The 11,177-nt window shown below is 32.1% G+C and overlaps 1 protein-coding gene across 10 annotated transcripts in view; it reads left to right on the top strand.

Annotated features, from left to right (window-relative positions):
• The window catches only part of PPIP5K2 (diphosphoinositol pentakisphosphate kinase 2), a 70,145-nt gene that overhangs the window by 21,724 nt on the left and 37,244 nt on the right, over positions 1-11,177 (top strand). For 7 of the 10 annotated variants that reach the window (XM_039216937.1, XM_039216936.1, XM_039216932.1 and 4 more), the window contains exons 10-17: positions 552-653; positions 1,792-1,878; positions 2,622-2,697; positions 2,779-2,888; positions 3,598-3,683; positions 5,926-6,051; positions 6,194-6,315; positions 6,594-6,776. In XM_039216937.1, coding sequence (XP_039072868.1) covers positions 552-653; positions 1,792-1,878; positions 2,622-2,697; positions 2,779-2,888; positions 3,598-3,683; positions 5,926-6,051; positions 6,194-6,315; positions 6,594-6,776 — 892 coding nt within the window. The remainder of the gene's footprint in view (positions 1-551; positions 654-1,791; positions 1,879-2,621; positions 2,698-2,778; positions 2,889-3,597; positions 3,684-5,925; positions 6,052-6,193; positions 6,316-6,593; positions 6,777-11,177) is intronic. The other 3 variants (XM_039216938.1, XM_039216935.1, XM_039216930.1) reach the window with 1 other exon arrangement.

The following is an 11,177-nucleotide window of genomic DNA, read 5'->3' as shown; positions in this document are numbered from 1 at the left end:
ATTTTTGTGCATGGTGTGAGAAAATGATCTAGTTTCATTCTTCTGCATGTTGCTGTCCAGTTCTCCCAACACCATCTGTTAAAAAGGCTGTCTTTTTTCCATTGGATATTCTTTCCTGCTTTGTCAAAGATTAGTTGGCTGTATACTTTTGGGTCCACTTCTGAGTTCTCAATTCTGTTTCATTGGTCTATGTGTCTGTTTTTGTGCCAATACCATACTGTCTTGATGATGACAGCTTTGTAGTAGATTGTATCTATAATTGCATATGATGCAGTTACAGTGATTTATTTGAATCCACTGTGATTTATATTTTAAAATTAAAGTAAATAATAATTCCAAATTTATGGCATCTCTATAGTGTATTCTGATATACCAGTTTAGAACTGCTGATCTCATTTTTCTTTATCAAGATTGATTCTTTGAGTTACTTTTTATTTACTATAATCACAGAATCACTAGTTTTAACTTCAGTCATTCTGTATCATTAGTCATTAAGTACTGAGGCTTGTCTTAAAATAAATTAATTTTATTTTTTTATTTTTGTATCAAAGCAATATTGTAATGCGAGAGCTTGCTCCACAGTTTCATATCCCCTGGTCAATCCCCTTAGAAGCTGAAGATATCCCAATTGTACCAACTACATCTGGAACTATGTAAGTTTGAATATTTTCATTTAGAAATTCCTTGGGTTTTGTACATCAGTCTCTGCAATTAGAATAAAGATTAAATTTCTAAATGATCTTTGGACACTTTACTGTGTTATGTTTTCATACAATTCACTTTGCATATGGAGAAATAGATTATATGCTTTTCCAAGGGTCCACCTAGACTAAAAATCTTTTATGTTGTTGAAAATAAAATCGTAAAAAGAATTAAATAAAATCTTGAAAAATGCTTGGATAATCATAGAAAATTAAGTCATAAAAGTAAAGGAGGTACCAACAGGTATGTCACTTAAAAGTTCATAGTCAGTGGTTGTACAGCTGTTATGTTCTTATTATATAAAGAAAATATATACAGTTATAACTTGAGGTAAATTAATTAGACCAGTATTGCCAAAGTGAAATTTGGCAATTTCAGTAGTGAAAATTACTGCTTGAAACTCACCTGCTACTGAGATGGGTTGACTAGATGGTTCATATTCACAACTTAGACATTTGCATTAGTATTTTAAATATTCTGAGAAGGACTGGTAGAGGTGGAGGGATAAAAATATTTAATTTTGTTTTTAAGCCAGTATTCTCAAACTATTTAACACAAAAACATTTAACTAACTTATTAAAATCTTGCAGGGTTGTGTTCTGTGGCCTGTAGTTTGTCACACACTAAATTATACCCTACTTTTCTTTCTTAGACAGTTTTATCTTGCAGTAATTTGAGTTTGAAATACTTGTTCTTCTTATAAGGGCAAAATAAATATAGCAGCTATCAAGTAAAGCTTTATTTTATTTTGATTTAATGAAATCTCAGTCTGTAATGATCCCTGCCACAGACCAAGTATTTAATGAAGCTCCAAGATTGTCATTTGTTTACTTTTATTCCAAAATTAGCATAGTCATCTCTAGAGAGGAAGCTGATATATATGGCTTAATATTACTCCCCCTCCAGCTTCTTAAAACCTTTTTAAGATTGGATTTGACAAAATTGATTTGTTACAAGTACTATCTTAATAGAAAAGTTCTTGAAATGGTAAAAGATGGCTGTAAGGAAATAATGAGATGTTGTTTTAGTCTGATTTACATAACACAAATCCTTGTTCAAAAATTGAAAATTAAAATTATTTTATTTTAGGATGGAACTCAGATGTGTCATAGCTGTGATACGTCATGGGGATCGAACACCAAAACAAAAAATGAAAATGGAAGTGAGGCATCAAAAGTATGTTTAAATGGGAGTAATTTAACACTTAGGAGTTAATTTAAGATTTCTGATAGGTAATTAGCTATTTTGATCAATATATCAGAAAACTTCTTTCCCAATTTCTTGGCTATTAATTTAAACCACTGATGCAGACAAAATCCATTTAAAGTAATTGTATATATCAGCATGTGCCAATTACTGTGGCAATATACATAAATTATCACCCGTCTGACCCGGCTTTCATTTACTGTTGTAAAAACATAAACATCCTAAGGTCTTCTGTTTAATCTTGGTTTGTTAGTTTCTCACATTGCTTTCTACGAGTCCTTAACCTCTCAACCTTCTAGAAGAAAAAATTAATAGAATAAAAGTTTGTTATTTCAAACTTTTCAAGTTTGTTATTCAGTATTTGATTTGGAAATCATAAAATTTAAAAACTTGAGCCAATAAATATGTGTTGAAACATATTTTATATGTGTATGTATGCAGTGACTTCAGAGAAGATGATTTGTAGTATCATATATTCAATTTCCATTATGAGAAAACTTTTAAAAATAATCTAGTGAATATTTCTTTGCCGTGGTTAGGAGAATACTAAGTTTTGTCATTCAGCCTTCTACAGTGAAAGAGGACACACAGTACTTGAAATCCATAGACCCTCCGAGTCCCATATCTTCATTTATAATTGACTTGTGTTAAGTATATGGTGGTGATACTAATTATTTTAAAGGACTAACTATGCTCTGTCTTTTTTTTACAAGATTTTTTGATCTTTTTGAAAAGTGTGATGGATATAAATCTGGGAAACTAAAACTCAAAAAGCCAAAACAATTACAGGCAAGTGCATTTGACTTCTTATTGGTTATAAATTGCTAATGGCAAAGTTACATAAAAATTCACTTCTTTATTAATTTATAGGAAGTGCTGGACATTGCCCGACAACTTCTTATGGAGCTGGGGCAAAATAATGATTCTGAAATTGAAGAAAACAAGTCAAAACTTGAACAACTTAAGACCGTATTAGAAATGTGAGAATCTTTTTGAAACCTTTAATTTTGATAATTTTGAGAACTAAATGTGATAACTGTTTTTCTTTAACATATGACTTTCTATGTTAAATTTCATTCACAGTTTGGTCTTTTTTGCACTTTATTGCTGAAGCTGAAGAGAAATTAGCGAAAGTCTAGTGAGATTTTTACTTGCACCAGTGAAAAAAAAGATTGATGTATTGAAGGTTACTGTTTTATTTTTATTTTTAATTTTGATAAGAAGCATTTGGATCTTTTATGAAGTGCCACTGGATGAAAGCCACATGGCTCACTTGACCACAGACTAAATGTTTAAGTAAAAAACAATTTTAAACTGTATCAAATGAAATTGATTTCATCAGTATTACTATTAGAAGCTTTACATTTGGCCACCTAGAATCTTATTTCCTTAATTTTTCAAATGCCCAAACATTTCTGTTTTATATATTTCTATACTTTGTCATCTTTTCCAAATTGTCTAGCTTTTATAGAGAAACTTTTTGTGTTTTCCTATTTACTGTGATTAGAATGACCATCCATGGTACAGATTTTCTGCTACAGTACTTTAAAGAATTCAACAATTAATTATAAATAGAAGAGGACATTAATATGTAGATTTAGTTTTTCTCTAGATGGATTTTAGTTTTTAAGAGGTTTCATTGAACACTTACTGAATATTCTTCATTCTGCTTGGCATTTTGTTTTTCAGGTATGGCCATTTTTCTGGAATAAATCGTAAAGTCCAACTGACGTATCTCCCTCATGGTTGTCCTAAAACATCTAGTGAAGAGGAAGGTATATCACTATTAATGTTGATTGTGTTTTAATCATACGTAGAGACTTCTTATTCATTGTACTGCCTTTGGACACTCTCCTCTGTAATAGTTAAAGGACTGACATACTTAATAAATGAAAAATAAAGTGGAGTTTTGTCAACTTTGCCTTCTATCCTTTAAGTAAAGCATGGATTTTATTCTTCATCCTTTAAGGAAAGGATAGATTTTATTTTGAAAACTGCTTAGGACTTCCCTTTTACTCTGCGTTTGTTTCCAAAAGTTTATTTATAACTAAATGTTGCTTAATCGGCCCCTTTCTTCCTCTTTTGGTAGAAGAGGGCAGAGTATTCAGGAAGAAAGCTCAAAAAGTACAAAAGACGATTTGAAAAAATACACAATAATCATGTTTGTAGGTAATTTCTTCCAACAAGTAAGTCAGAATAAAGCATTTAAATAAGGTCACTCTTCTAAAAGAAGTCAGCATAAAATTCCAAAAATTCATTTACCTTTTAAACTAAAAATGGGCAGAAGGATGGATCAGTCAGTTAAACATCCTACTTTGGCTCAGGTCACGATCTCACCTTTCATGGGTTCAGACCACACATCGGGCTCTGTGCCGACAACTCAGATATATAAAATAAAAATGGGCAGAAATTGGAGAAGCCATTTCATGAAGAAATGTAGATGCCCAATAAAGCAATGATAATAATAGTAATAGTTACTTTTGCTTATTACACTTATTACACTAGCAAAACACACTAGTTTTTTTTTATTTTATTGTTTTGTCAGATTGGTAAGAAAGAATGTTGATGAGAATATAGTATGAATGAATTTCAGGCTATTGGCAGGAGTATAAATTGACATAGCTCTTTGAAAAGTAATTTGGCAATATAAGAAACTTGAAAAAATGTTCAATATGCTTTGATGGTTTTTTTTTAAGTTTATTTATTTATTTTGAGAGAGAGTGTGAGCGCAGAGGAGCAGAGAGAGAGAGAGAAAGAGAGAGAATCCCAAGTAGGCTCTGCACTGACAGTGCTGAGCCCCATGTGGGGCTGAAACTCAGTCATGAGATCATGACCTCAGCTAAAATAAAGAGCTGAACGCTTAACCAACTGAACCATCCAGGCATTCCTCATATGCTATGATCTTAATTCTACTTATAAGAATCTATCTCTATGAAGTGATCAGATATTCAGGGAAAGATTGATCTAGGAAGATATTCACAATGGCATTATTTATAGTGGCATAAATTAAAGTAGCGATTATCTAAAATGTGAACACAAGTTTCATTATATTGATCTTCATATATTTATTTTAAAATTTGGCATTGCTACTGTGTCACACCTTGTGATTAATAGCAATACATATTAATTTTTATACTTTAATGTTTGTGATCATAAACATTCAATAAATGTGACTGAAAAAGTCTGTTAATTAATTGTCCTTCCATAAATTAATATTGGCCTATCTAATAAAGCACATACGACTACAACATACTAGCCCCAGGGAAAAAGTTAATCTCTTTCACTTTTCATGAATCGTCATTAAGTTTTTTAGCATTTATATTGCTCATTTTTAGGTTACCTATTTTCTTTAGCCCAGTGCAAATCTTAGGACATGATAAAGGGCAGATAAATTAAGTACAGAAATTCATTTCCTTGTGAAACCTCTCCTAATATCTGAGAAAAAAATTATACATTTCCAAATTTAAAAGCTGCTCTTGGCTACGTTTGATCGTATATCTCATTTTTAAGTTTAAATTATAATAAGTTTTAGGCTCTCTCATCACATATCCTCTGAAAAATTATGCACATCATTGATTCTTCTGTAAAAATGTATACTTCACTTTTATGCAAGCCTCTTGGTATAAAGACAAGGTCTCAATCCTGTAGCAAAGGAGCTCTTAATGTAGCATAGCTGGCACAACTAAATTAACTATATTGAGCAAATACTATTGCTGTCATATCACTATGAGAGCAGGGAAGTAGAACCACTTTCTTTCAAAAAACTCGAAAGAGCCTTCATCCTAAAGTGAGGAAGAGATTATGAAATTAGAGTAAGATTTTAACAGGGAGAGCAAGGGTTGTTCCCGACAGAAGCAAAAGCCTACAAAGATAGGTACATTCAAAGGAACAAAATAATTTACATAAAATCTATTTTTTGCTGCAGAAGAGAAAACAAAAAAATTAATCTTGAAACTTGTCTCTTTAAAAGAAGCAAACTTGACATTATTTGCTTTTATTCATTAATGTGTATCTTAGACAGCCGAAGAGAAGAACCATCCTTACTTTTGGTTCTAAAATGGGGAGGAGAACTAACTCCAGCAGGCAGGGTCCAGGCCGAAGAACTTGGAAGAGCTTTCAGGTGTATGTATCCTGGAGGTCAAGGTAAATCTTGGAGTTTCTTTAATTCGGTTAAATTTATGCATTGTATTTTCAAATCTTCACTTATTTTGAGACGTTACTAAATATTTATAGAAATACAGTGAGACAAAAATATAGCTTAAGTGATTTGAGTATTTATTTTCAGGAGATTATGCAGGATTTCCTGGTTGTGGTTTACTTAGATTACATAGTACCTACCGACATGACCTCAAAATATATGCCTCTGATGAAGGACGGGTGCAGATGACTGCAGCTGCTTTTGCAAAGGTATAAATAAATGTTTTTTCGGAATTACTAGAAATTTCATCTAATAACGCATTTTAAAAGATTTTTGCTAAGGCAGTATTTAAACGTTCTAAAATTTGAAATTTCCAGCTCAAGCCTTGAAATGGTGATAGGCTACATTATTAATAAAGTTTATTTATTGGAAATAGTTAGCTTATACCTTATGAAATTCAGCACGTAACAAAATAGTTATTATGATACTTTCTAATAATTTGCATACTAATGTTTGAATTTGCGTTGGCTTTCTTTAATATGCTTAGGGGCTCTTAGCTCTAGAAGGAGAGCTTACACCCATTCTTGTTCAGATGGTAAAAAGTGCGAATATGAATGGTCTTTTGGATAGCGATAGTGACTCTTTGAGCAGTTGTCAGCAACGTGTGAAAGCAAGACTTCATGAAATACTTCAGAAAGATAGAGATTTTACTGCTGAAGATTATGAAAAGGTGAGTCTTAGCAAACTCTTACATTGTGAAATATGCACACACAGAAAAGTATATAAAACAAAAACTTAGAGGCTGTTGTATTATAAAGCAAATACTCCTGTAGTACCCGTCCAGCTAGAGAAATAGAACATTGGGACACCTTTGATCCCTTTGTGCCCCTTCTCGTTGCAACTCCTCCCCAATCTCCTAGAAATAATCACTATCCTGATTAAATATTGCTCTTTTTTATAGTCTTCCCATATCAAGAATACTTATTTGGATAAATAATCATCCCTAACTACTATGGTCTCAGTTTTGGCTGTTTTCTAAGCTTCATACCGTGAATTTAGGTTTTTCTTTTATTTTTGACTTCTTGTGCTTAATGTCGTGTTTGTGACATCTATCCATATTCTCGAACATTTCCATAGTTAACTAATAATCACTTCTATGTAGTATTTTATTTCAGAGATTGACAAACTTTTTTTGTAAAAGACCAGATAGTAAATTTTAGGCTTTGGGGATCACATGTGGTGTCTTGTTGCATATTCTTTTTGATTTGTAACTACCTTTTATTTTATTTTTTTAAATATTTTTATTTATTTCTGGGAGAGAGAGAGAGACAGCGTGAGCAGGGGAGGGTCAGAGAGAGAGGGAGATACAGACTCTGAAATAGGCTCCAGGCACTGAGCTGGCAGTCAGCACAGAGCCCGACGCGGGGCTCGAACCCACGAACCACAAGGTCATGACGTAAGCGAAAGTCGGAAGCTTAACCGACTAAGCCACCCAGGCACCCCTGTAACTACCTTTTAAAAATGCAAATTCTGGGGCACCTGGATAGGTCAGTCAGTTAAATGACCAACTCTTGATTTGGAGTCAGGACATGGTCTCATGGTTCGTGAGTTTGAGCCCCGCATTGGACTCTGCACTAACAGTGCGTAGCCTGCTTGGGATTCTCTGTCTCCCCCTCTCTCTCTCTGCCCCTCCTGTGCATGTGCTCTCTATCAAAAATAAATAAATGAACTTAATAAAAATGTGAATTACCATTGTTTGCTCATGGGCTATGCCACAGCCCACATTTGTCCTGCAGTCCATAGTTTAATGACCCATGTTCTATTTTATGAATATACTGTAATTTACATATATACTTTATATCATTGTTATAGTTGGGGGCTGTTGTGATTAATACTTCTATGAGTGTCCTTGTATGTCTCCTAGTGCATATGAGCATACATTCTCTTGGGTACATTCTAGGATTGGAATTGTTGTGACCCACAGTATGCTTATGTTTCAGTATCTGTAAATAATGTCAAACTGTTTTCCAATCATTGAACCAATTTACACTCCCGCTAGAAGTCCATGAAAATAATCTTTTTTCTACATAGTCTCAATTCTTTGTATTCTCAGACTATTCAGTTTTGGCTGTTCTGAAGATGGACTAGTAGTAGTTTAGTGTGGCTTTTGATATCCTTTCTCATAAAGGCTTCATTTCAAATCTCTTGTCCTTTTTTTCAACTTTGTGCCTGTATTTTTCTTATTGGGTGGTAGAGGTTCTTTGAATATATGTTCTAAATATTACCACCTATTCTGAGTCTTTATGATGTCTTTCAGTAAGCAGAGATTCTTATTTTCATGAATTCTAAGTTGAAATTTTTCCTTTATGGTTTTATGGTCTGCATTTTTTTGATTTTGTCAAAAATCCTTTTTTTTTTTTAATTATTGAAGTATAATTGACACACAGTGTTGTTTTAGGTGTACAGCACAGTGATTAGACAGACAGATCTATATATTCTATGCTTTGCTCACCACAAGTGTAGTTACCATCTGTCACCACACAGTACCACTGACCACATTCCCTGTGCTGTCCTGTCTGTCCCCATGACTCACCACAAGTGTAGTTAACTGTCTGTCACCACACAGTACCACTGACCATATTCCCTGTGCTGTCCTGTCTGTCCCCATGACTTCAATAACTGGATGCCTCTATCTCCTACTCCCCTTTGTGGTCAGTGCATTTAATATTTCTTTTTCTAACTAGAGGTCATAAAATATTCTTATGTATGATCTATAAGCTTTACTGTTTTTCCCTTCACATTTATCTGCAATCGAGCTAAAAAATAGACTTGTGTGTGCTCTAAGATAAGGACGTCAAAATCGATTTTTGCCAACTGTATGTACATCCAGATATATCAGCACGACATACTGAAAGACTGTCCTTTATAGTATCACTTTATAGTAGCATCTTTATAATCTATCTGTGTGGTCTATTTCTACACTATATTTACTTGATCCTGTGCCACTGAATAAGATCTCCCAAGTCCTACATGGTTCCTTCTTCAAGTTTTTCAGGGCTTTTTTTTTTTTTTTTTTTTTTTTTTTTTTGCATTTCCATGTAAATTTTAAAATATACTGTCAAAAATCCTCTTGAGATCTTGATTTAGATGCATCAAATCTGTAGTTTATGAAAACTTGATATATTTTTTGTGCCATTGTAAATAGTAGCTCTAAAAATTTTATTTTCTGATTGTTGCTATGTAGAAATAGCTTTTTAAAATTGATAAGTGAACTCACTTATTAGTTAAATAATACTTCTGTAGATTTTTTGATCCTTTAAAAACATACAGGTTTGTTTTTTCCTTTCTGAACTTTATTTGTTTTATTCTTTTTCTTGTTTTACTTCAATGACTAGCACCTTCAAAACAATGTTCAATAGAAGTGGTATTTCTTTTTTTTGTCCATGTTTCCAAAGATAGCCTTTAACACTTGTCCATTAGGTATGTTTTCTGTAGATATTTTAATAACTATTCTTTTTAAAAATAAATTTCACTTCTCCCTATTTTGCTAAATTTTGCTAAAAGTTTTTATCATTAAAAGTTACTGAATTTCAAAATATACTCATATGTATATATAAATGAGTGGTGGTGATGGTGGTGTTAATAAATCTCACTGATTTGGGTTTATAATTTTTGGTTAGAAGTTTTACATCTATGTTCAGGAGTCAGGTTAACCTTTACATTTTAATTCTTATGCCTTTGTTTTCAATATCATGATTATGCTAGTCTCATAAAATTAATTAGATAGTCCTATTTGGGGGGAATACTTTGTATACATATCATTAATGAAATGTTTGATAAAATTTAGTAAATCCTGTGGGCATTTTCCTTGTGGGTAAGTCAAATAATCATTATAATCATGGAGTCCAGAGTAATTAGCTGTTGTGTTGTGTCAGTATTAAGTTACATTCATGTAGAAGTTTGTTTATCATATACTCTTTAAATTCTTTGTGATGTCTACAGGATTTTGTAGAGATGTTGCTTCTTAGTTTATAACAGTATATAGTCTTTTTTCTTTTGATCAGTTTAACCATGGTTAATATACTTTATTAGTCTCTTCAAAGAAATAACTTTGATTTGTTGGTCCTCTGAATTATGCACTTGTTTTCCATTTGGTTAATTTTTCTTTATATTTTATTCCTTGTACTTTTGTGAATCTGTGTCCCTAGCTGTGTGCTTATTAACTCATGAATGTTCAGTCTTTCCTAAAAGAAGGACTGTAGGCCATAAATTTCATTTTATGACTGTATGCATAAATTTTGAGGTTTATGCAGTTCAGGACATTTTCTAATTTCCTTTGTGATTTCTTCTTTGGTCATAGGTTATTCAGAGCTGTGTATTTTTAGAATTTCCAAACCTATAACACTTTTTTTATTTCGAACTTTCTATCATTTTAATAAAAACAAAAATTCTTCCTGATTTTTTTTTTGTTGTTTTTTCTTTCCTCACCGTAGTGTGTTAAAATCTCCCATTCAATTTGTGGGTTTTCCTTAGCTTTGTAGTTCTCTTAATGTTTGCTTTACATATAAAGTAGATTACAAATTTAGAATCAGTATATTTCAATCAGTACATTTTGCCTCTAAGTTTTGAGATAAATATAGCAACAACAGTTTTTCCCCTCTTATTTGGTTTTGCATTGTATATCTTTTTTTTTTTCTTTGTACTTTCAGTCTTTTTGAAATATATTTTTAGGTGTATCAAAATCTGCATAACGCTCAGTTTTTTAAAATTTATTATGAAAATCTTTACTTAGGGAAGTTTTATTTACATTGTAAATTACTGATAAATTTATATATAAATCTATTATAGTTTCTCCCACTCTTGACATACTCTTGGTTTGGTCTTAAGCAAGTTGCCTAACCTCTGTTAAGTATCTCATCTGAAAAATGATGGTGATAATAATAGAGTCTTAAGGTTATTACATGTAAGTAATATGTCAAATATATGTCAAACAGCTAGAACCATACAGCAATTTGTCACCATAAGTTAGAATTATATCACATTGTAAGTTAGAATACTTGTGCTAAACTTTCTCTGTTGATAATCTAATGATAGCTTATGTTTGCTATTTTTCTAACATGAAATTCTGAGA

The sequence above is a fragment of the Hyaena hyaena genome, unplaced genomic scaffold, assembly GCF_003009895.1.
Source record: "Hyaena hyaena isolate Hyena2069 unplaced genomic scaffold, ASM300989v1 scaffold_661, whole genome shotgun sequence".
In the NCBI taxonomy this organism is placed as follows: domain Eukaryota; kingdom Metazoa; phylum Chordata; class Mammalia; order Carnivora; family Hyaenidae; genus Hyaena; species Hyaena hyaena.
Note: the sequence above shows the minus strand (reverse complement) of the source record. Positions and strands in the feature narration are given on the sequence as shown.